General features: G+C 43.8%; 3 protein-coding genes across 4 annotated transcripts in view; 1 reads left to right on the top strand and 2 right to left on the bottom strand.

The window, feature by feature from the left end:
• TNN (tenascin N) overlaps positions 1–11,355 on the bottom strand; it is a 31,347-nt gene extending 19,992 nt beyond the window's left edge. For both annotated transcript variants that reach the window (XM_075038613.1, XM_075038612.1), the window contains exons 1-3: positions 11,254–11,355; positions 4,751–5,206; positions 2,841–3,218 (exon numbers count right to left, since the gene is read on the bottom strand). In XM_075038613.1, the coding sequence (XP_074894714.1) occupies positions 2,841–3,218; positions 4,751–5,162 (790 nt within the window). In that variant the 5' untranslated portion in view covers positions 5,163–5,206; positions 11,254–11,355. The remainder of the gene's footprint in view (positions 1–2,840; positions 3,219–4,750; positions 5,207–11,253) is intronic.
• Positions 11,356–14,097: 2,742 nt separating this feature from the next.
• On the top strand, positions 14,098–17,024 carry MRPS14 (mitochondrial ribosomal protein S14). The gene is made up of 3 exons (XM_075038624.1): positions 14,098–14,185; positions 14,607–14,765; positions 16,818–17,024. Exons 1-3 carry the CDS (start codon positions 14,141–14,143, stop codon positions 16,998–17,000), a joined length of 387 nt encoding a protein of 128 aa, XP_074894725.1. The 5' UTR covers positions 14,098–14,140; the 3' UTR covers positions 17,001–17,024.
• A 301-nt stretch (positions 17,025–17,325) lies between these two features.
• CACYBP (calcyclin binding protein) lies at positions 17,326–25,035 on the bottom strand. Its single transcript, XM_075038623.1, has 6 exons — positions 24,923–25,035; positions 24,124–24,316; positions 23,328–23,424; positions 22,644–22,743; positions 21,242–21,336; positions 17,326–18,902 (listed from the first exon to the last, which is right to left on the bottom strand). Exons 1-6 carry the CDS (start codon positions 24,941–24,943, stop codon positions 18,743–18,745), a joined length of 666 nt encoding a protein of 221 aa, XP_074894724.1. The 5' UTR covers positions 24,944–25,035; the 3' UTR covers positions 17,326–18,742.
• Between the last annotated feature and the right edge of the window lie 998 nt (positions 25,036–26,033).

The following is a 26,033-nucleotide window of genomic DNA, read 5'->3' on the forward strand; positions in this document are numbered from 1 at the left end:
GTGCCTTAACCGTTTTGCCACAAGACAGAAAGCTCATCAGTGTCTTGAAGCAGCCCTTAAGAGCAGTCAATGTAGAACATCCATCAGAAAGTTTTCCTGATTTTAATTATAAGTAAGCACATCATAAACTGATCAAACCATCTACCAGCTGTATTTCATTAGCAAGGCACTAACCGATAGCAACAAAATAGATAGCAAGTGCCTGTAAAAAGGCATGTGTCAGCAACATTAGGTCAGATAGCATCATGAGTTTCTTCTCACTTGAAAGGCAGCATTCATTTCCTTGTGTAATTCACAGCTCTCATGAAATTCCACCCTCAATATGTGCATGCCATTGCTTTTGATGAAAACTTTGTACAAAATGTGAGAACATTCATCCTGCCTCTCCTTGTGATATAGAAGCTGGATTTGAATAATCCAGCTTTGCAGTAAAATAGTAAAGAACCTAAATACATACAATGTGGTTTATGCCTTGTCTAAGCGTAGTTCAGAGAGCATTGTCTCTGCCTCTCTGAGGAGGAGAGATGTGGCATAAGAAACCAGAATCAACTGTTTAGGACAATGCCTAGGACAGTTTGTGTTTCCAAGCAGAACGTTTTGATGAGGGGTTCCTGTCAAGGCAGTGACTCTCTAGCCCAGGGGAATCTATTTTTGCAACATGTTTTTTTTCCTCTGCCCTGAGATGTACCAGAGCCACCTTCTCCAGCCTTCATGACAAACCCAAGCACTTCAGGACTTGACAAAAATGCTCCTGGTCAGAGCTGGGGGTGTGAAGGGGAAGAAGGCACTGCCTGGACTTGGTAACCCTTGAAAACCTCCTCCTCTTGTGCTCCAACAGCAGAGGACCTCGTAGCCTGAAGCAAAAGGGTTCATCACAGGCACAGCACTAATTGCCAAGGTGAATTAGGAGGATGGGTGGTTGTGGGCTGTGCCAGAGTCCATCTTGTGTTCCGCTTGCTCTCATCAATCTCTCTCCATCAGGCAGCTTCTCCTCAGGAAGCAGGAAACGAGCAGCACATGTATAGATCCAGCGCTGGGCCAAGAGCTCACACAGGGGCTTGTCGGGAGCCCTGGCTCCCCTAGGAACAGCAGAGTCCCTCTTTATTTTCTGTTCCAATTTCCTGAGTACAGCATCAACACAAAGACTTCCTGGTTAAATGAATATTGTGCTGAGATACCAAAAAACTGCTTTTGTGGATAATTTTGTTTTAAACTGCTGGTTTATTAATCTTCAGATATCCCACAGTGCTATTTTGAAGTGCCAGTAAACAAAGTCCAGAAAGAGCACAGGCCAATATCTGCTGTTCAGTGTGTCTTTGTCCTCTATTTCTCCTTCAGGAGGAATTGCGAGACATTAATTATACTGTTGCATGTCTGATAGTAACTTCTAGATATTCAGACATTCCAGTTACTATGGCAATATACAACAAAATATGTCATTTCATGATCTGAGTTACATAAAAAAAAGAACATAATAATAATGATAAATAAAGTGTAAATATCCTAGTATGCAGAAATCTAACCCAAACTGGAACAGAAAAGGCAATTTGACATCTATGGGAGAGGAGCGCTTGGCTACAGATGCTGAGATGGGAATCATTTGCCTTTGGACTTCAAGTTTTTAAGCAGGCGTGGAGGTGTAGCGCTCAGAAACAGTAGCAAAATGGATTGTGCTATATGCATTAACTCTGCAGTGCTTGCTCACTCAGAGAACAGAGACCACTTTCACAGCCTGTAAAAGAGCTGCAGGTGTTGTGTAAAGGAAGAGGATCCAAGGCTGGACCCAGCCAGCCCTTTGGGAGAGGCTGGCTGGGCAACAGTTCTCTGGCAGAATTGTTTCTGCTCTGGAAGAAGCTCTTCTGCTTGCCACCTGTAAAGGTGCTGCCTCCTGAGCAGCAAATCCCAGCCTACTGACAGAAGAGTGCTGGAGCCACAGAGAAACATCTCTGGATAGTGTGGGAGGGGTAGGAAAAGTGAAGTTTTGACAGAGAGCTCTTGTTTGGATGAAGAATTTGAGCAAATAATCTACTAAATAAAAGGTGAGCCTCTAAGCAGATAGATCAAGCCTGAGATGTGAGGGATGATCCAGAGCAGAAAAGACCTGTGAGTAAGGTCACTGCAAACCCTTACTGAGCAATACCTGGTGCTTGGTGTGTGACTGTTACCTAGTTCTCCTTCATGAGGAACCATGAAAGATTAGACCAAGAGTGATGTGCTGAGAAGGAAAGGCAGCTTCCAGGGTAAAAGGCTGAGTGCTGAAGCCTAGAGTATCAACATGTGGTTACAGGTTTCTCAGAATTAAGCAGAAACTGCTGGACACACACCTCAAGATCAGCTCAGTCAGGTCTTCAGGCAAATCGTACTGCCTTGTAACAAAGCAGGATAAGGGAGAATTTCCCAAAGACCTCACTTCAAAGGGAGGTTATTGAAAGGATTTATGCATTCTTTGTCTCACAGTTTTTATCAAATCAACTACCTTATCCGCAAGCAGTGCACACTGCAGCAAACATGATTTTACCTTCTATTGTCTCATTTGTATGTCAAGAAACAGACTGTGGCTCCATACCCAGTTTTGCTCTCTCCTTCAGCTGCTACACACAGGCTTGTACTAACACTACCTTTAACTGTGTTTCCACCTTTCCCTAACTCAGAAATGTTTTCCAGGCAATTCTTGAAGACAAGGACCAGTCAGCAACCCCTAGCCCAGCAGGAATTCTGAGAGGAACATGGTGACCCCAGGCTTCACTTACCTACAGGATTAACCAAATGTTTATGGGAGGTAGAGAGGGAAACTCAGATTGAAAGAAAGAAGGGAGAAATAACTCACAGGCGTGTCTTACCCTGGGAACAGTCAAGGCCAAAGAAGCCGTCGTGGCAGTAGCACTCTCCTGTGTCACAGAACCCATTGCCACTGCAGTCCCCGGGACATCGTTTCTCACTGCAGTCGTCTCCGATGAACTCCTCGTAGCACTGGCAGACCCCTTTGGCTGTGTCACAGATCCCATTGCCGCTGCAGTTCTCAGGACAGAGCTGGTGGCTGCAGTCCTCACCAAAGTAAGGTTCATCACAGATACACTTCCCGCTGTCACAGCGCCCATGGCTGCTGCAGTGGCTGGGGCAGGTGGGGTGGGAGCAGTCACTGCCCTCCCAGTCCTCGGCACACTTACAGCTGCAAGTCTCATAGAGGAGAGTCCCATGGCCACTGCAATGTGAGATACCTGGCCAGAGCAGTACCAGGATACGCAGCAGCGTGACACACAGATGAGAGAAAAAAAAAAGAAAAAATTAGGAACATAGCAATGGACAGATAGTGCAAAGGTGTGTTCAAGGTCATTAAAGGGAAAGCATAAATATCTGTCGTGGTTTAACCCCAGCCAGCAACTAAGCACCACGCAGCCGCTCACTCACTTCCCCCCCATCCAGTGGGATGGGGGAGAAAATCAGGAAAAGAAGTAAAACTCCTGGGTTGAGATAAGAACGGTTTAATAGAACAGAAAAGAAGAAACTAATAATGATAATGATAACACTAATAAAATGACAACAGTAAGTAATAAAAGGATTGAAATGTACAAATGATGCACAGGGCAATTGCTCACCACCCGCCGACCGACACCCAGCCAGTCCCCGAGCGGCCAAAAAAAAAAAAAACTGCCCCCCCCCCCTTCCCAGTTCCTAAACTAGATGGGACGTCACATGGTATGGAATACACCGTTGGCCAGTTTGGGTCAGGTGCCCTGGCTGGGCATGAGAAGCTGAAAAATCCTTGACTATAGTCTAAACACTACTGAGCAACAACTGAAAACATCAGTGTTATCAACATTCTTCACATACTGAACTCAAAACATAGCACTGTACCAGCTACTAGGAAGAGAGTTAACTCCATCCCGGCTGAAACCAGGACAATATCACTGGAAAATGCGGGCTGAAAAAGACCTGAAGACATCACCTTGTCCATCTGCCCCAGGTCCAAGGAAGGACCAGCTCTACCCTTGGCTTTTGCAACACATTCGACTGTAGTCAGCAGGAATGCAGATTCCATGACCACCCCAAAGAGTCAATTAGCAAACTTTTCACAATCTCTAACCTGAATCTTCCTGGCTGTAATTTAAGCTCACCATTTCTCACCACAGTTGTTATAAAGATGGAGAGCACATTATTCTCGTCTGCTATACACCTGTATTTTTCATGTAAGCAAAGACAGCACTTCTTTCTGTCTCCATTCCCCAAACAACATCAGTTAAATCTTTTCTTAGAGGCCATGCAGCGTAAAACTTTCATCACCTGCAAGGCCAGTGGCCACCACAAAACATCATCATCATAAACTCTGCTCTTTAGTCAGTTATCAAGGAGGAAATAAAAAGACAAATTCTCAACAACTGCAAAATTCTGGAGGGAAAAATGAGAAAGGAAAAGACAGGACCAAGAAGTGCCTCCCCCATCTTCCACCCTCCCGCAGAAATTCCTCCACTGAATCCTTCCACCTATGTTAAACTCAGGAACTGTTCCCTTCCACTTCTGGGAGACACCTGGGGAGATTTCCCCTGTGCTGGTACCAGAAATGGTATGTACTACCACATTCTGGGACCTTCAGATTTCCTTTCACATCACAGAAATCAAAGCACCATCCCATCCATAGGACTCAAGCATTTCACTTGTGGAGAACCCCCATAACCTTGACAAATGGATTCCAGTCCCCAAATCTCTGCAGTAAATAGGCTGTATCTGGGATGTAAGAACAACTGTTACTTACCTTGGCTTCCCCCACAACATTTCTGAGGGCTGCAAACTTCTCTCAGCTCTGCCACTTCTTTCTCAAGCTTCTCTATCCTTTCAAACAGACCCTTAATGTGGGTCAAAGTTTCACAGTCCCCTTTGGGTGCATGCACATGGATGTTGTGCCTAAAGATTATATTCTGCTCTTCGTTTTCCACAGCCTTGCCAGGATCTAGCTGCACCCTGCTGTTGTCTTCATGCTGTAATGGATCTGCTTCCACCTTAATCTGAGAGGACACGGGCAGGTCAATCTTGTAGGAGTGGCTGAAGGATATTCTTTGACCATGGCTGGTGCAGTTGTGAGATGCAGGTTGTTGAACAGCAGATGTCTGAAGAGCACAGCACAGCAATACTCCCATTGGGAAAGCAAGCCACCTCCAGAAATCCATCTGATAGGCTTTCAGAGGCAGCACTGACCCCTCAAACAGCACGGCTGCTTTCAAGAAGAGGAAAAATATAAGAAGTGTGATCGTAAAGCTGGTTTACATGATTTTATAAAAGCCAAATTCTGTTTAGCCTTGATTCAGTACTAGGCTGGTCAGTACCTGGAAGAGTCACACTGGATGAGTTGGATACAAAAGAGCTTCTAGACTGCCAGCCTAGAAGTTGAAAATTTGCATCTTTCAAGTGAGACTTAGTATCATGGTCCATTGCAATTATTAATTATGCCATAGCAATCCTCATTCCCCTGCAGTTACAGTAGACATTGTATAAGTCTCCCAGCTGTGATCTGGATTATTGATCATCTTTTTGGCTATAGTTTGCATGGTTTTCAACTAGAAGCTTGGTAACTGTGCTGATGCTGTGTGCATGAAAAATTCAGAGACCTGACATTCATCTTTTGGTACGAGATGTTTGGGAGATAGTTTTGCTCACTTTACATGTATCATGCCATGAGATATCTTTCTGAGGAAAGCTGCATTTCAGGCATGGGTAGAAATGTTTTCAGAAAGGTGTTGAAGGGGATGCCAAAAGTCAGTTTGTACAGGGACTATAAGCATAGAACACTTTCTCAAGGAAGGAGATCAGCTGGACCACAGAACAGGTGTCACTGGGATGGAATAGTCATGTCTGCATAGAGCTGGAAAACAACTCACACCCTTCTGCAGCACACTGTTAAACATCCCTTTTCTTCTCCCATCACTCACAGCCCATGGTTCTGTAAATGCACCTCATGTGCTGACCTGACCAAATGTCAGTCCCAGCCTTAGAGTCCCCATCTCTACCTGCTGGACATAGAGGAGAGGAGCCAAGTTTCTGCAGAGCTGAGGACATCTGCTCTGTAGAGGCAGGACTGAGATTCTCACCTGGCTTCACATGGGCTGTTTCTTACATCTCACAAAACCCTCACTTCGGGTACAACTGTCCCGACAGAACTGAACCATCTGTCTTCAAGGTCTCATGTTGATTATTTCTGATTTAGTCCACCACTTCAAGAAGGCCCTTCAGATTTAAATTACCAGGTTTTTGCCACTGGACTCAAATGATATATAAAATTAAACCCATCATCATCTTCTGATGCAGCACATAGCCTACACTGTTATCTGAATTGGGGAGAATTAAAATATTTCCTCCATTTGAAACCAGTACTTTGGCATTTTGTGTGCCTGAACACTGGATTCACTTGAGGGATTTCAAGTTTATTTTGCTTTGACTCAGTTATCTGATTTGTTATCTCAGCATTGGCAAGGTTCATTTAGAAGGTACAAGAGCAAATCTGTTAACACATGGAGTGAGAAGATGCGTTGTAAACCCATTTGTTTTCCTGTACTTTTATTTCAAAAACATTCCTTCTTTCCTACCCCGCATAAATAAATAGGAAGAGCTTGTTTTCAGGGTGATTAAGTCTCAAAACGAAGACTTAAAAATAAATAAATAAAATATTACTGTTTAACTGCATTGATATTTAGAGGTCAAAACTGAAGTCGAAACATTTAAAGTTTTCAGGTAAAGTCTTTAACAGAAACAAAATTGTTCACTGTAAAAATTTTGTGCTGTCAACTAAGCAAGAATTTTGGACTGAAGAAATGAACACCTCACAAGACAAGAATAACAGGAAGGAACAGAGCAAACATGGGTGGAAGGATAAAATGTAAAGTTAGAAACCTAAATTTATCAGTTGACTTATTCAATGTTACAAACTAAATTTTGGCATTAATGGTAGGTGTCAATCTGTACAGGAGGTGATGCATACTTGGTTAAATACTTAGAATTTCATATCACAGGATGCAAATGCAAAATGCCACCATATGCGACTTACTAAGCAGTCGTGTTATTCATTGCATAAGCAGAAGAAAAAACATTATTTAAGTGCTAAATTAGGTAATGCGATAACTAGAAAGCATTTGGTCAATATGTATCCATAGTGACAGCACATCTGAACCCAGTGCTGGCCCAGGTAATACTCTCTGAAGTAACAGAGGACTCCACTCCTAAAGAATCATACTAAGTTTTCATCTCCTCAGCTATGTCCCTTATAATCACATTTCTAAAAGTCATACAATCCTGAGTTATGATGAAATTTAACTGTTTCTGTGAAGCATCCTTATATCTCCTAAATGTCTGCCAAAACTCTGGAAATATCCCTACCATTAGATTCGTGCCCTACCATTGGCAGCACAGCTACAGGAAGGTGTCCTTCATGCTCAGAAACATGAAGCTTTGTTTGATAAAAACCAAACAAAAAGCCACCACCATTGGAAATACATATTATACCTGCTTATACCTATATTGCAGGCCACTAATGCATCTCTCTTCAAGCAAAATCATCACTACATCAACCAAAATAGGGTATGGATTTCAAGATTCAGTCTACAATTCTTTGTCTTATATGAATAAAATAAAATAAGGGAATTATCTCTGCTGCTTATTCCCAAGTAGCAATTTGTTTCATTGTGGGCGTTTTTTTCCCCTCCATTCAGCACTTATCTACATTTAACATTTACATTAAGAGATAATTTACATTTAACTTACAGTAAGAGAAATGGAGGGGGGAAAAGTATGCAGCTCTGCAGAGGCAGGGCTTCTTCCCTATCTCTATCTCCTGAGGTTTTACAGATACCCATTTGTGACCAAAGATGCAGCTTTCTCACCCTGACCCAGCTGCTATTCTGTTTCCCAAGACTCCTCTCTCTCAAAGGGCCACAGAAACTATACCTGTCTTCTTCTGCTTTGCAAACTTCTGAAACACATCAAATCATATGAGACTGCTTCAAAGCTCTGAACAAATTTAGTGTCCAAATTCTATGGATTCTCATCATAGTCCATTGCAGGAAATCCCAAAAGCTTCGTTTTGTGGGGTTTATTTCCAAACCCCTGGAGATGAGTCCCCCAAACCACCCCACCATCTCAAATAGACACATGCACAAAATCTCTTCGCTCAGCACCAAGTGCTGAATAGCATTCTGGGTTGTAACATGATGTCATTACTAATTAGGGCTTCGTGGGAACCACAAATTGATCTCAGATTTTCCTGGTCTTAGAGATCATTCAGGAGGAAAAACTCCTGAATGTAAGCATTTCTGTCAAGCATAATGAAAGAGGACAGCTTTTTTGGCTTCCTCATCATGTAATAAAGAGATTTTCCCCTGCTGTTAAAAAGAGTGGGTTTAACTGATTCTTCATGGAGAATATCATGTCATACATATAACTGGCAATAATAGCAGACAAGGGCAAGGACTATTTTAGGAAAGAATGCCTAACAGTTAGATCTACTAGAACAGAATATTGTGCTAAGGAAAGGGATGGAAGAAGCCCTGCTCACATCTTTCCAACCTTTGCAGAGGAAAGCATGGGATGATCAAAGCTGGAGGTAACCTACAGTATTTATGTGAAAGACTCCAATGATCTAACTCTGTAAGTCTTTTTCCATCCTACAGCTCAGTGTTTGAATATTTGGGGTATAGGCCTTCACAGTATTATCTTCTGCTAGCACCCCATCAGCCATAGGAGATGCATGACTGGAAGCTGCTTCTGTCAAGGCAAGAGCTGATAAAGACACAGATGTAGATACTTAGCAGGGTGCCACCCAGGTGACATGGAGATGGGACTGAGGAGAGGAAGGGGGACTTGAAGTCGCAAGAAAAAGGAAAAGCAGGTCTAGGACAGCTCCAGACAGGTTGCAGAAGAGGAAGGAAGAATTATAAGATCAAAGATTGAGAAATGGGGCAGAGTAGACTATGTACATATGCAAGCAGCAAGAGTTATACAACACAACGGTAGAAGCAACACACATTAAGACAAGTAGCCAGAAGAAAAGGACACACAGTGAAAGGAGCCATGGGCTGAAACCTGAGCTTTCTAAGTACCAAGGGAGAGTAGACTGTGTGATTTTTTTGAGCACAGCATTTTGCACACTAGGGCTAGAACAGAAGCTGCCAAGTTGTACCACAGTACTAGAGAAATGAGAGCTGGCAGTTTCCTAACTGCCAAGTTAGAAAATCGGCACGTTTAGCCATCTTAAAGCCAGGGGAGATTTCCTGAGGAACATAAAAAGAAAAACAAATATTAGAAGACATGTCAGAAAGTTCTTAGGAAGTTCACAGAAGGGCTCTGCTGATATCCAAACAGCCATCACTTACTTCAATTAACTCCCAAGAACAACAGCAACAGACCTGTCTGACCAATACTAGGAAGGTAGCATTTAGGCTCAGGAGACACAAGCATTATCAGTGATTGACATTCATCATGCACTCTGCCCGCAAATTGATGTTCACTGTAGAATGCTATACTGCTTAAAGCATGGAGATGACAACGTGGCAGCAGGGGAGCGTGTAGCAGCAGCCTGTGGAGAGAAGCAAACGCACCTGCAGAGGCACATGGCAAAGCCGTGTTCTCACATACAGAAGCAGATGTAGCAGCACAGAAGCTGATAAACCAGCTCATCTCCAAGTAAGCTGGAATACAGTCACACTGCTTACATCTTGCAACACTTTTAGCAATAAAGAACATCACAAGTCAGCAGCACCAAAGAGCAGAACTCAGTCATCGAGGGCTACTATTTGGTGGCAGTCTGACAAAAATGAAGGGAGCGTCAAAACATGCACAAATGATGATACTACTCAGATGCTAAGAAGACTAGCCCATTTTCCTTCTGCTTTACGTATTTTTCTTGGTTAAGCATTCAGCTGAGACAAGCTACTAATTTTACAGACTTTCCATAAGTATAATTTAGTTTAACCAGCTGGATTGTTTGTCTTTATTTTTTGTGGTGAAACTATTCTACTGTACCAAATCTCATCTGCTTTAGAAGGCTCTGCATCAGACTTTCTTTTCTGTGGTATTGGTCACAGAAGTCAGCCAGCATTCTATTTTCAATATTATGCAGTCTTTGTGCAATTAATGCAACCAATGACTGCCAATAAAAAAATGCAACGATTAATTTAGCAAGGTTGTTTCTTTTGCAAGCATCTACGTTTTTTTACTTCCAGACTGAATGAAACTTACCTAATGCTACAGAAGTTTGGGATGACTTGAAATAACAAATAGAAAAACAGAATTATAATCAGCCAGATAGATACAGTGCTTTGAGATTCATCCTTATATTTACCTTTCCTTTCATGCTAATTCTTCTGCAATGTCTGGTAAGCAAGGTGTATTAACTATTCATATGTGAATGAGAGATTGCTTCTGAAATCCTACACACTCATTAGAAAGTGCAGAGAGGCTTAATATATTTGCACATTTGCTAGTTAGTATAAATATGCATTTTGTAACAAATGACCTAGCTTCTGTTAAATCATTAACTTCCATTTTAAGTCAGTCTTTCCTGAAGCAAATCTTTGTTTTGTTGCCTGCACAGCTCAAAAATTTTGCATTTCCTGTATTTGATCAACTTATGCAATGGATGACATTTTTATTATAAACAGTATAATCAATGAAGTACTTTTATTGTGAAAATAGTGATATATTTTATTTTAGATGGTAAAGAACTTCTACTGGCTTCTACCACTGAGTCTTTGAAAAGGTGCACTAGAAGGCATAGGAAGAGTTTTTGGATGAGAAAGTACTGAACAATTACTGAGAGTGTTTGTTGCAATTATAAGATGTGTGATCAAATTCCAGTATGATCTCATGACAAAAGGAAGGGCTTTTAAAACAACTATTGTCACACAGAAATCAGAACCTAAAATGGAAATTACTAGGAACAAGCATTCTAAAATAATTACCTTCTAGGTTAAACCCTAGCTCCACTAAATCCAAAGGCAAAACTCCCATTTACTTTGGTAGGTATGTGGTTTCATATGGTTGGGGGAGACAACCTGGGAAAGCTTAAGCCTTTCAAAACAGAGTGACATTGAATACTACTATATGCTTTGCAATAACAATGCATGCCCATAATACAGGATTATTGATGTTTGTGTAAGGCTTTTAAAGCCTTAGAGGGTATCTGCTATAGGAAGTCAGAGAAAAATTGGCTGGGTTTTTCATTCAGAACAAACAACAGGAACCTCAAAGGAAGTAAAAATACTTTTCTCTTACCTTTCAAGTACTTTCAGCTGCCTGGTTCAGAGCCCTTCTGGTGCAGCCACCACTTGCAAAGGTAATTTGAGCAAGCTGAAAGGTCACCAAATTCTCTCTTCTTCCCACTCTAGCTGCAAGACAGCAGCAGTCCCTACAGTGAATTTAAGTCCCCTTGGGCAAGATGAAAGGAACCAATAGAGGCCTCGGGGTGTTTCCCTCCCTCAAACCACCTAAGGAGCACACTTGGTTTGGGAGCGATTCCCTTACTCAGTATCAGCCTTGCACACCAGTAGAAAGAATGATGTCCTATTCATTTTATGCTCTGCTTCTAGTCAAAAGCCAGAAAGTCTTTCCAACGCTGTAAATCTGGCAGCAAACATCCCAAAACTATCACTGGACCCATGTATTGACAAGCACATTTGTAGTATCAATAATGTGAAATTCAGGTGGAGTAACACAGAAAGTAAATAAAACACCTTTTAAAACCAGCAGTAGTTAAACACAATGCTGCCCTTATCCAGCACAATACTAAAAAAAAACCCCAAACCCTTGAGAACTTATAGCAAATTACATGCTGTAGACATTGTTAAGGTACCCACACGATTATTTTAACCATGTGCATTACTAAGCCCAGTTTTTAGCTAAGAAAATGTCTCAGATTCTGACCAGTTGCTTTGCTTTACTGCAACCAGAAGCTGTGCTGAGGGAGCTGAAGACAGCAGCAGCCGCCTAAGAGCTATCAACATGCATCATTAGCCCTTGCCAATCTCAGTCGCTGCAACCGGGGAGTGAAGTCAAATATAGCGTGCTTACCACACTGAACACTACAAATACCACTAACTTACACTGGGGATCCATGCTTTCTCACTTAGTTTGTATTTTTTTAAAGCTGTAAGCACCAAACACTCCATCCTGGGCAACCCTGTTACGGAAAGGGAAAGATAGTGCTGCAAGACAACACACACTGTCCCACCCCCACAGCTAGAAGAGTGCTGATTACACAGGTGATGCTATTGAGCAAGGGAGGGATCCAGCCCTGGCTGGAGAAATAGTTCCCCTTCCCACACTCACTGGTTTCTCGCCCATCTGGACCATCTAACAAACACAGAGAGACCAAGGGGAAGTGGAACAAAATACTGTAGAAACATATGCATGCTCTAACATCCAAATCCCCTTTGATCACATCCAGCTCCCTACTTTATTTGCTCTGCTGATATTCTACAGATTGCTTTTACCAGCTGGCAAGCTGAAAAAATAGCAAGTTATAGACAATAATATCAGGGAACAAAGCTTGAAATTCTGTCTCCCTGCAAACACCAGAAACCTATTTCCAAGCCAGTTACGCATCAGTACACCACATCACCAGGAAGCACGGTCACAAACAGCCTGGGTTTTGAACCGGATGCTCACAGAAGGGTTGCAGCCCGCAGGCTGAGCCCTTTCTGCTCCTGCAGTTTCCCTCCACAGACAGGCCCTCACACAAGTTTAAGAGCAGCCTTTCAGCTTCTTCAAGTACGAAGGGAGCATAGAGTTGGGAAATGAGGCCAGTGACAAGCATCTCACCTCTCTGTCACTCATGAGACCCATCTAAAGCAAGGAGAGGTGAAAATAGCTATCCCTCTACCCCAGTTTAATCCTCTGTGTAACAGGTATTAGTGGTTTCAGCTTGTCACATACACAGGACAAAAACCATCTGGGTAGTTAACACCTGGGTTGGCAAGGCAACCAGAAACTGGACAGGCTGGGGAGAATTAACCACTTCATCAGCACTAAAAATGGCCTCTTTCCACTGATTACCATCACCTGCACAATCAGCCTAGATGGGTAAGTTGCTGTGGAAGCTGTTGCTGCTGACTGCAGCATAGATAATAAAACTTGACCGCATTAGCCTGCCAATCTGGCCACTTCTTCCAGATTACACCCACATACTTCAAGGACCAGTATAATATACTAGGCATCTAAGTAAAATGCCTGGCACACGGACAACAAGCAGCATGACAAACTGAGAGAGAATCCAGCTTCTTGCATGACTTTTTGGATGTAGCTAACAAGCTGATATAAATGGAAAATTCAATCAAAATGGTTAATTCAACATCAAAAACTTAATAGATGTTCTCCCTGAAATCAGGACATAGACTTATTGTAAACACTGTGTAAGCAAAGTCCCAGTCAGTAGAACAGGACAGTTTCTCTCATCGAACAACAGGGCAGCTAAGAACAACAGAAGCAGAATTTCCCATATATTTTTCAGTGTTCAGGTTTATGATTATTCAATTTTGTCTGCAAAATGCTGTAACTTATCCAAAATTCATGAGTTGAAAAATATGCAAAACGCTGATATAAATTTAGGAATAGTCCTAGGTGATGAGCAAGCCGACCAAGAAACTCTTAAGACACAAAACTAAAACCACATTTAGAAAGCAGCTGGCAGGTAACCTAGTACAGAGCAACGACATGCATACAGGACAAACGTGCTTTTCTGGACAGAGTCCCCACAACGTGGTGTGATGTCTCTGCATCGCATTTTCCTGGTGGGCCTCTTTTCCCTGTCATGTTTACAGACTTTCCTCCCCAACTAGGATCCTTTTGGTCCACCCAAAGTCGGATCCTGAGGTTTCTGTGGAAGTTGCCAGCTCCCTCTAATGACGGATGGTGCGACCGAGGCTGACACCGACACCGGGATATACAGCACAGCCCTCTAAACCAGTTTGGGCTCTCCCCCCCCGCCAAGGCACTGAAGTACAGTGTCACTGCAAAAGGACGGATGGAGAGAGCGAAGACCTGGCCGGCCTGGTGCAGACCGGGACCGGGACGCGAACCGGCGGACCCACGAAGGGGGACGCTCCGAGAGCCCGGGACCCCGCCCCGGGCCTAGGCGCATGCGCGGTCGCGTCGCACTGAGAAGATGGCGGCCTCCGCGGTGGGCTGGGCGCTGCGGGCCGCTCGGCAGGTCAGGGCGGCTTCCTCCCCGCTTCCCTTTCGGGGCCCTGTCCCGCCCGGCCGAGGCGCCGGGGAGCGGGCAGGGATCGGCGAGGGGGCTGCGGGGCTTATCAGGCCGCTGGGGGCGGCGGTGGCGGGCTCGGCCCCGCGTCAGTCCAAACTTGGCTTGAGCCCCGGGGTTCGCCGGCGGCGGGAACGACGCGGGTGTGGGTGTACCTTCGGTTATTGGTGTCTGCCGTATCGCAGATTCCTTGCTGGCTTCCGTGAGCTAAGCTGGATCGTACGTTACATTTCTTGGGCAGGAGCTGCACTGCGAGGGAGTAATTTGAAAAAGTCTGACAAAAGAGACCTTTATGGGAATAAGTCATTCTTGAGTTGGGCAGACTGTATGTGCAACAGGTGGGTATTATAAACCTAATTTTTTAAATTAGGTTCTCCCCTCACCCTGCACAAGGCAAGTGCGGAGTTACTACGTGGACTGGAGGATGCTGCGGGATGTCAAGAGAAGGAAGCTGGCGTACGAGTATGCAGACGAGAGGCTGCGGATCAACGCCATCCGGAAGAACACCATCCTTCCCAAGGAGCTGCAGGTACCGGGCAGCTGCCCTGCAGCTGTGCCCCAGCCTGGGCAGGGCACGAGTCCATGCGCAGCTCCTACTGCTGGGCCACAGTGGCCGCTTGACAGATCCGAGCAGCCATGCCAGGTCACAAATGCTTGCGTTTTCCTAACTCAGGAGCACAGAATCACATCATATCGCATAGTTACCACTAGTGCCCGGGCGTCTTCAGAGCCTCTGGCCTTTGGGGGTGTTCACAACAACAGCGTATTCGCCTGACTAGAGGTTGTGTGGGTTGGGTTGTGTTTTTTTTTTTTAAAATAGCGCTTCTCATGTAAGCACTATATGTAACACTGCATATGATGAAGTCTCATTTTTTTCCCACAGCTGTCACTAACATACATTTAGAAAGCTAGTTTCCTTATTTCTGATAATATGGGATACTACATGGTTAGTCTTATAGTTTCCTAAATAAACTTTAGATTTTTTTGCTTATTTAAAAACCTGGAAGCCTGATCCAGCCAAAACCACTGGTTTGTTCAATGGGAAATACTTAATTTTACTCCTTGCCTGACCTACAAGCGTGTAAAAGCTGCATCGGATCTGGGTGTTAGATCTGTTCTTAAAAATGCACATATTCACTGCCCTGCTCTCAGCCTTCCTTACTAAGCATTAAAAACATTTGCAAATACTCCTGTATGTATTTGATCTGGCCATGGCTAGTTGTGGCGAGATCCTTTCACACTTACACATCCTGGGAGAGAAAGTGTATGAATCTGCTTTTATATATTAACTTTACCATTCTCTTGACAAGTCTAGTTTGTGTTGGATGTCCTTACAGAACAAAACAAAACAAACAAAAAAAGATTGCAACTCGCTTTGCTTTTGGTATTCCTCAGCTGCTTTTGTCACCTTTTGAAGTCACTAAATTATAGCAGCAGTTAGAATGAAGAAAAAGACTCCAGGAAAGTAACTTTTTCCTCCCCTACAAAATCTTACTTGGGCTCCAAATTTAAAGTCTTAAAAAAAGTAAGTTACGAGTTTTCTCTGAAAGCATAGGCTACTTTATGAATAAAATGGGTCAAAAAAACACTGTAAGTGTTTGGCTGTGCTAGGTAGAGTGTATAGGTAGAGCTATATACACAGATGTGTGACTGGACAAAACGGGTAACTGAAATATGTTCTGAAGATAAGAAGTCCTACTGACCTTGCTGTTACTGAAGTTGAAAGTCACATTGCTGCTCTCTTGATGCTGTCTTCCTTTGAAAGCGAACATCCCTTTAGAAGATAGCCTTACACTATTGCTTTTCAGCATTCCGGCAGCATAATGGGAGTTTTTGTAGTCCAGCCTCAGACCTTCCTTTTACCTCCAATTGTGACTTCCTACCATGACTGAACACAGGATTCTTTTGAGCCTTTCTGTCCTTTAGAAAATAATATATTAAGAATGCTGCAGTTGGGGATGCTTACCTAGCCTCAAGTGACTTCCTTTAGGCTGCATTTCCCTGCTGAGCTCACTTGTTCTTCTGAAATTCCATTTGCTGCTACCTGGTGCTTCCTGAAAACTGTTGAGCTCTCTTGTACGTAGAAAAGAGATTTCTTAAGCCTTCTCATTAGAACAGAGACACTTTGACTTGTCCTCCTCTGCCTGTAGCTCCTTCCAAAGTGTACTACATGAGATTCCTTTTACTGACATCAAAGCATATTACCTGGGAAGGCAGTTAATACAGAACATAGATTTAAGTTCAGCTCATCTTAAAGGACTAGCCCACCCTGCAACAAGGACAAAGCCAAGTGGATTTTGACTAACTATAATTACTGGCTTGAGGTTGTTAGTCTGTAATAAGGTTAACTTCGGGTCTCATGTGGATTGTTTTACGTTCACTGTTAGGATGCCCAGAAAGAAAGGGTCAAATGAGAAAGACAGGCGAAAGTTCCCTATCAAATAGCAAAGCATACTCGTGAGGTGGTAGAGAAGCTTGTGGTGGTACCTACTCTACAGCTAGATTTTTGAGGTCTGGCAATAAGCTTCCTCAAAATCCTGGGGAACACAGATAAACTCTATGCTGTGGTCTTCTGTTTTAGGAAGTGGCTGATAAAGAGATCGCTGACTTGCCCCGGGACAGCTGCCCTGTGAGGATCCGAAATAGGTGTGTCCTGACATCCCGCCCTCGGGGGGTGAAGCGGCGTTGGAGGCTCAGCAGAATTGTTTTCCGCCATTTTGCTGACCATGCTCAGATGTCTGGGATACAGAGGGCTATGTGGTAGATCACCACATGGATATACACCCAGGCAGAAAACACAAACAGATTCAGTTTGTGTGTTCAACTAATTAAAGCAAGACTGTCCTGTCTAGAAGTCCATCATCAGTATCAAATTATTAAGGGAAGGATGAGAAGCCATGCTGATTCATTAAACTTACTTACTGGATTGTGACTGGTATCAGCTGACAAGAAGCAGCATAACTCCACTAAACTGGTCTGCATGCGGGGTGGTTTTATTCTGAGGGAAGATGTTCACTACCTGATCCTTGCAGAACTAAGCTGAGGTTTGTGATATGGGCAACATTAGAAATAAAGACATACAGCACAAGGCTCGTTTAAGCAGTTTTTTTGCCACCGTATGGTAAGTTCACCATGGTAATATGGGTAAAAAGCATAAATGAAATTGCACAACAGGGCAAAGTGGTATTCTGCCATGAACAAGGGTGAGCATGAACTAAAAATAAAACATGGCCTCAAGTTTAGATACTTTTGCTATGCAGACTTAACATGTATATTAACAAGCAGACAAAGTGGATAAAGGACCTATTAGAAACTACAACATGCTAGTATTTATCTCCTCCTGCTTGTAGTGCAGCTCTTGGTCCAATGCTTTAAGAACAAGGTAGCAAGTAAGTCCTAGTCAAGACTGTAACAGTAGAGTAATAACTTCCTTAATTCATAAGGTAACATCAAACAAATCTGTCCTTGGGAAATACAGGAGAAGGAAACAGGAGGGAAACAATAACAACAAGCCTGCTGCTAAGCTCATGTTTGCCCTGTACTCTTCTTCAAAGCAGGGCAGTAAAGGGGAAACGGCTACTCCGTCCCCTTCCATAGCAGTGGGGCTGAGAGGCTGCAGTGAACAGGCCAAGTAAAACTGTGCTACCACCAGATGGAAGCCACACAGGCAGTAAATTGACAGCAACCCATCACCCCAAGTTGAGTCAAATTTTGGAGTGTAAGCTCTCTCAATATACTTCTTACTCTGTTACCTTAAAACCCTTTAAAGTTGATAGGAGAAAGTGGAACTTGTCTTTCTTTTCCTCATACACTGCTAGAGCCAGGACAAACTTGCTGTCCCATCAGTAGCTCACTGCCCTCCTGCAACTGATGCCGCCTCAAGGACACCCCAGGGCGGTCACAAATAGCACTAAAGAGCTGTTTTCATTTTCAAAATTCATAAAAGGTTAAACAGCCAGTAATTAATTTCTGAGAGTAATCACAAAATTTTAATACCACAGGATTAACACCATATTGTTTCTGCTCAGCTACCAAGTGCTTGAGACAGTGGTTCTACTTTCTTCAGCGTTTCTCCCTTTGTGACATGCTTTACAGTTCAACATACTTTCCCACATTAATCAAAAAACCATATCCCATGCAGCGAGCATGACATTAGCCCCAGCAACCAGATGGGTACAACTGTCACTTGCAATGGAGAGGCCTTGACCCATCCTAGTTTAGGATTCATTTTCTTTCACATCCTGTTCTCAGTTTCACAACGCTCTCCACTCATCTGAGATGCTTTTTCAAGGAGCAATAAGGATATACCTATGCTCCACTCTTCAGGAAATGGTGAACCACTTGACTGAAGGAAATGCTTTATAAGCTATTTTATTTAAATATTTTCTCCAACCTGAAATGGAAAATGACTGTCTTTGCTTGGAAGAAGATTGTGTAAACAATGATCTTTGCAGCACAGCATGTCTCACATGGAAGATCAGTATTAAGGCAGCCCTTAGAATACTTTCAAATATCCATTGGTATGTCCCCTTTGGATTGCTTTTCTCTGCTTTCAACCCAGGCCTTGTTGATGGTGCGCTTCATTTCATCATCCCCTTCTGCATACATCTTTTTTAAAAGGTTCATAAGCCCTTCACTAGGATCTGAGGTGTCATAGGCAGCCTTCCTGCAAGACATATATATGAGAAGATCAGGTATATCCAACGATTCTGTGCAAAAAATTACATGCTAGTATTTGTTTGAAACATCCTGGTAACAGTGAGGATTTTGCTTTGGCAAAGTCTTCAGACCCTGACAGTCTTCAGTCACGCCTCAGTCAGCTTCCAAGTAGGGAGAATCCTAAAGAGTACCCTTAAACTAAGTGCAAGTTGAGTAGTATACCTAGAGCTGTCCCACTAAGGATGATGGGAAGCATTCTGCAGTAAACATGACCTTTGAAGCACCACCCAAAATTAATTTTAGGAAGCAGGAACAGAATATAACACACAGAGAAAGTGCTAGTATCTGTGCCGTTACATGAAAAGTGAATAAAGATAGAAAAACAACTACACTGAACTCTTGGAAGTGGCCACATTCACAACCCAAACAGCATTTTCTGTTTCTCATTTTTCAGATTATTTCCAGAGGTTAATTGACTCATTTTAACACCTTGCATTTCAAAGCAATTTTCTCAATTAAGTTAACTGACTGTTGTGGTTTAACCCCAGCCAGCAACTACACACCACACAGCCATTCACTCACTTCCCCCCACCCAGTAAGATCAGGGAGGGAATCAGGGAAAAAAAAAAAAAAAAGTAAAACTCATGGATTGAGATAAGAACAGTTTAATAGAACAGAAGAAACTAATAATGATAATAGTAACACTAATAAAATGGCAACAGTAATAATAAAAAGATTGGAATATGCGTGTGATGCACAACGCAATTGCTCACCAGCTGACACCCAGTTAGTCCCCGAGCGGTGATCCCCCTGCCCCTACTCCCCCCCAGTTTATATACTAGATGTGATGTCACATGGTATGGAATACCCCATTGGCCACTGTGGGTCAGGTGCCCTGGCTGTGTCCCCTCCCAACTTCTTGTGTCCCTCCAGCTTTCTCACTGGCTGGGCATGAGAAGCTGGAAAATCCTTGACATTAGACTAAACATTACTTAGCAACAACTGAAAACGTCAGTGTTATCAAACATTCTTCTCACACCTAACTCAAAAACAGCACCATACCAGCTACTAAGACGACAACTAACTCTATCCCAGCTGAAACCAGGACACTGACAAAAGGTGCTACCCACGTGGGAAGCACCTGGGTGTGACACACCCCATGTTACCAGACTATACATAATGCCCTCTCTGGCAAAATTGCCTCTCTCTATCCTGTTTTCTAAAATCCTCTTGGTAGTTAGGCTGCAGCTGCACTAGTATCTAAAAACATGCAGATCAAAACAGATCAGCAGAGGGAGCAAGTTCCTCAGGCACGGGGCTAACCACCAGTCTCACACACACAAGCATGAGGTGTATTTCTGAAGTGACTCATTTGCCATACTGTAAATCCTCAACACTTGGAATAAGGCAGCAATACTAATCGTGACAGGCTGGGCAGCATGCAGGGCTTCTCTGCACAAGATACAGGTTTAAAAAAATGACCGTGTCCCACCAGCAACGTGTATTAGTAGTCAAGTCACCTTCTCTATTTCCAGTGATGTCATTTGAGAGGGGATGGTACTTTTGCTCTAAACTCAGGTATGGTTAGTTAGGACTAATCAGTTCTAGCAAATCATCCTCCAAACATACACAAAATTAATAGTTGTTGGCAGGCATCACTTTCTCAAAAGTGAGCGTTTCCATGCTTCAAGGTGGGTATACACATTCTTTTCTGGATAAGAATGTGTGTGTTGTAAAATAAAATTATTATATACTACTTTTTTTTAATATATATATATATAAAGTCTTTTGTCCCCAGGTGTTTCCTGCTGTAATTTAGCACCCTTATATATCCAGTGCCTAAGATGCTTGTAGGATTGCTCCCAAGCACTCGAAGTGACACAAATTAGCTTGAGACTTTTTGCATGATTATCTAAGTAAGCAAAGACCTGTTCTGCAGAGTGTAATATACACTTAACCTGAAAAAAGTCAACCTCACTAGAGCAGTCTTTGCAATGAATGCAGCCATCAAAATAGATATGAATCTTTAAATGGTTAATTACCTTTACTCTCACTGCAGGTCTTATCTAGCCTATTTCCTATGATGCAGCCTTCATCATTAGCAATAAAACAGCAGAAGAGTGGCAAACAGCTACTCAAAATGTATCTCCTCCACTGCCGGTTCTACTAGTACCAAAAAAATCCCAACCTAATGATTCTCAAACATCTTAGGGGCTTGTCCCCAGCCGCGATGCTCACAGTCTGACTGCACAGTTAGTACAGTACAGAACTACTCTCCTGGCAGTCCTAAAGCAATGTGGAGAACAAGAAATGGAAAACAAGACGGAGGGTTGAAGAGACACTTACTCTTTCTCTTTGCTTTCTTTTTCCACTTGAGTGAGACATTCCCATTTTTCCTCCCGCTTCTTCCTACACATCACAAGGACCATGTCCGTCTTTATCTGTATGGTGAACAGCAAGGCATGAATTTAGAATGCTTCATAAAGGGATGCTAGTCACAACCACAATGAATAAGGTTAGCTGTAACATAAACCTCTTTCTATGCTCACAAAAACCTGAACCATTTATCTTGGCTATTGATTATTATGTAGCATATAGAAATTATAGTACATACTCAGCTTTGGGGTACAAAGTATTAACCTCATTGTGGACAATTTAAATGGTGTGATTACTATGATACTAGTACACTACTAAGAAGTACAGAAGAACATACAGTGCTGCAGAAACACCATTTGGTGATTCTCAGGATGTTAGAAGTACCCAGAACTGTCTGGTAAAAGGTGGCTATATTTACTAGACTTCTCCAAGGATACTAAGTTCAGGCAGAGGCTCTCCCAACTTATTTCTCCAAGGATAAGAAACTAGTTTTAGGGCATTGCTTAATCTTGCAATACGTTTGCAAGTTACAAGCAAAGCCTGTTTAATTGCAATCCTGACCTGAATTTCACAAAGAACTCCTGCATGCCACAGCAGACAAGAGTCTGCTGGAGCTTTAGCTTAGCTTACCAAGTATGTGACCACTGCTTGCTTTTACACTGTGTTAAAAATCACCAAAGCATCACCCTCATTTATTTCAGTTGTTTTAATTTTACACTGTCCTAGTTTTAGGGCAATTTCAAATTGAACCATCATTTCTTCACATCTGATGTCACTAAGCACAGCGCACAACTTCACAGAACACGCACAAGGTATGTGACACATCCCTAAGCCCGGAAAGGTGCTACAAATAGCACAGTAAGGACACTATCACCAGTTGCAGTCATCAGCAGTAAAATGTTACTAGTGTTCAATTCCAGAGCAACACACCCTTACACAGGCAGAGCAGATTTCAGACTTTGCTTTGGGTATTAAGCCTATTTAAGCTTCCCAAGATTTCAGTCTGCTGACAAGTCTCTTAGACCTTAAAATCACAAAGAATTTCTCAGAGGTATTTAAAAGCACAAGTATGCAAATGGATGCTTAGTGGAATTTTCTGCTTAATTATTTCTGAAATCCTGTTGGAGAGCTATTAAAAAAAGCATACAATATCCAGGCATGATCTTTTGAAATAGGAGCCCATGGATCCTAGAGAATAATTCCACAGTTATGACAATTACAGATTAATAAGAATCATGTTCACAGTGAAGAGACTTTACAGACAGAAGGGAGAGACTGAAGGTTAGCACCGAGTCTCTTGAACTAGAGTCAGGCAGTGAACACGGTACTTTGCGAGGGACCTAAATACCTTCAACAGCTGAGGTGTACTGACCTTTCTAGAGCTGCCTTCCACAGAGATGGGTTTCAGGAGGTTGTTGAAGGTCATGGTGTAGTTCTTCCCATTCAGATTCTTCACTAGCAGATCAAACGACCTGGAACCAGAAAGTGGGGGAAGAAGGGCACAAATATTCCAATCATTGTAAGACTATTGTGCCTTGCCACCAAAAACAATGTCCGAAAGCCCCTTTTTTAGCGGAAGTACTTTTTTGGAAAGCATGCTAACAGGCTTGAATTACTTTCTTCTCAGGGGCCTCAAATCTTCAGTTGGATTTAATACTGAGAACTTAAAAGGACCTGTCCAGACTTCACAACAAATCAAGATCTTTAGGGTTCTTTCTACCTTACCGATCTCCCACAACCTTGGAAAAGTGGACTTAATGTACACTTCAGTTCTATCACCACCAAAAAACAGGGCTAACACTACATGTCCTGTCAAGTATGATGAGGGGCAACAAGCATTTGTAAAATGAAAATACCCCGATACCCTCTAAGGAGAGCTATTCTTAAGGGTATGTGCTAAGTGCTACTAAAAGCTAATATTGCTCAAGTTTAAAAAAAGAAAAAAGGGGCGGGGGGGGTATACAGGCTGATCCTCAACACAACACATTTCTGCATTTCAAATAGTGTTCTTGATCCATGCTCTCCCCTGTGGCCTGGTGCCACAAGATGAACTCACCTCTCTGTAAAATTCACCTGCACATTCTCAGCTGGAAGCTTCTGGACTCCATTTAAAGAGATGTAAATCTTAATAAACTTATCTGACTGATCCCAACCTGCAAGTGAAAAAAAGAGATTAAATCCTACCTTTCCTCCATAAACTTCACGTATTCCATACCAACCGCCTCTGCAAAGTTCCCTAGCAATGACTAGGATCTGTACCTTACTGAAACAATCTTCACAGGGGTAAGGGAAAGACATTAATTACTTGGGAACAACTTGAGAGCAAAAGGAGGCCCTCACATGTAGCCCTGTTCCCTAATTCCTGCAAATTCTGAGAAAAAAACACATATCAGCTCAGGTAAAAGGAAAGCAATCCTGTCTGTGCAGGGGGAGTCAGAGGTAGCTGTCTGCTTTTGCTGCAGTTTCCTTGACCCACTTTTTACCCTGCTCCCCACATGACAAGTATCTTGAGCAATTCCCTCTCCTTTCGCCTACATGGAAAGCAGAGAAGCCAAAGCTCACTCCTTCATTCCTGCTAAGCACTAGGCAATGGAAAAACACTAGGTGGTACAACAGGGATCATTAATGCATCCCACCAGTACTACCACACAAACTGAACTGATACACACTGTAGTTAGGATGGCACAGTAAGCACGTGGTAGCTTTTAAAGTGGGGTCTCCAGTATGAAATAAACACTTAAGAAGGCTTCTCTATAATGTGAAGTGGCAACTGTAACTCACACTAATGCCACCCTGCCTTCTCTTCAGAGAGGTGCTGGAGCTCTAGTAAGCGTTCAGAAAAGTAATCCTACCATAATTGTTTATTTTCACTGTATACCCTCCCAGAGATGACTTTTCTTCCTCTGCTGCATCTTTTGGCTTCGGTGGAGGCTGATTCTTGATTTCTAGCTCTAGCTTATGTTTCTCTGTCATCAGGACATCACGAAGTCGCTTCCTCGTCGCTTTCGTAAGCAATTCTTTAACCTCTTCCAAATCTTTCTGTAACTGGTTAAAAATAAAAGATCACACATACGTGTTAGATATAGGTCTTTCTACTCAAGGTGGACAGCTGAGCTCTTTCAGTTATGACACTTTCAAATTTCCCAGATGTAGCAATTTCAGGTTTATAAAGCCAGTGGTTTCCTTTCCCTCTACACCCCGTTAAGCATGAAGCCATCCGTTCCTCATCCCGTGGCCACTCCTGTTTTCGCTTCTCGACCAGTAAATATTTCAAAGTTTAAGCTTTCATCAGCTAAAAAAAACCCCAAGGGGAACCGGTACAAGTCTGACAGTTGGTACAGCTCCTCGGTAGGTCCTGGATTCTGCTCAATGCGCACAGCGTCATCTCAGGGAGAGACACCGACAGCGCTCAGCAAGCGCTCAGGCTGAAGGCTGGCTGAAGGTTCCCGGCCGCCCCCCGGCCCCACGCCTCCGGACGGCGGCCAGGCCAAGTGCCACTCGCACCGCACCGCGCCGTGCCGCATCGCACCGCACGGCCCGGCCCGGGCCCTGGCCCTGGCCCGCGGCCTCCGCCGGCGCGAAGCGGCGTTAGCCCCTGGTTCCAGTCAGAACCCCCCGCGGAGGAAGGGGGGGGGGGGGGGCGCGGCTCACCTCCTCGCGCGCTGCGGCCATGTCGCGTGCGGCACCCCCCCAGCGGCAGCTGCTCCGACGGCCCCTCTGGAACCTTCCGGCCTCCCGCACCGCCCACGCACCGCGCCGCGGAAGTGGCGTCACGCCGTCGCCACCGGGCGCGCGCCGCGAGCCTCGCCTATTCCGCGGGGTGAGCGGAGCAGCTCGTCCGACCCCTGCCCCGCCCCTCGCCGGTGTTGCCATGGCGACGCGCACCCCCCCACCCCCCCCCAGCAGCCCCGTGGCCAGGCCGAGGGGCGGGGCCACGGGCCTTCCCGCCGCCGCGGGGCCCTGAGGGGCAGGGCGCGCGCCCGGCGGCCGTTAGCGGGCCGTTACTGCCGCCCTGAGGGGGCGGGCGGCAGGCCGCAGGCCGCAGGCCGAGGAGGCGGCGACTGACAGGCTCCACGGCCGGGCGGGTTTCCTCCCGGCCCCGACCGGGTCTGGGAGCCGGCGGCCGAGGCGAGCGGGTCTCCTTTGCGACCGCGATCGTGACTCTTTCAGAGGAGACTTGAAATCACCTTCCCGAGTGCCCGGGAAAAAAAAGTATAGCGAGGTGTTTCTCACCACCGTTACTAAAGGAGCGTACTGAACAACAACAAAAGCGTTTCTATATTCCCGGGTCGCAGTCGGGCATTAAAATTTCCCAAAGGAAAATAAAAAAAAAAAAAAGTAATGGCAATCTTTATGTAAGCAGGTATGTGGGAGAGTCAGCGTTTGCCTCCAGGTGTTTTTTGTAAACGATGGAACCCAAGGCAGGATACAGGCCTTCAAGTGTTTAAAAAGCAGACGTCTCTAAAAGAGGGTGCCAGTTATAACGTCTATTTTCCTGAGGAATGCCAGCTCATTTGCTGATGTATGGCCTTAGGGTTTTTTGCTCTTTGTCTTCTAAAGTGACTATCCAGGAATTATTGTAAAGATGGGATTTTTTTATTATTTTTTTTTTTTAGAGATAGGGAGGGAAGAATAGATTGGATGAAGGTAAATTCATAGAAAACCAGAAGCCAAGGATTTATGTTCCAGTCTGCTTTCCACAGAGCTGTTTTAACAGACCTTGTATTGAAGCATTTATTTTAACTCTCTGATCCAGGGCTTC

This window comes from Buteo buteo, chromosome 10 (genome assembly GCF_964188355.1).
Source record: "Buteo buteo chromosome 10, bButBut1.hap1.1, whole genome shotgun sequence".
Taxonomy (NCBI): domain Eukaryota; kingdom Metazoa; phylum Chordata; class Aves; order Accipitriformes; family Accipitridae; genus Buteo; species Buteo buteo.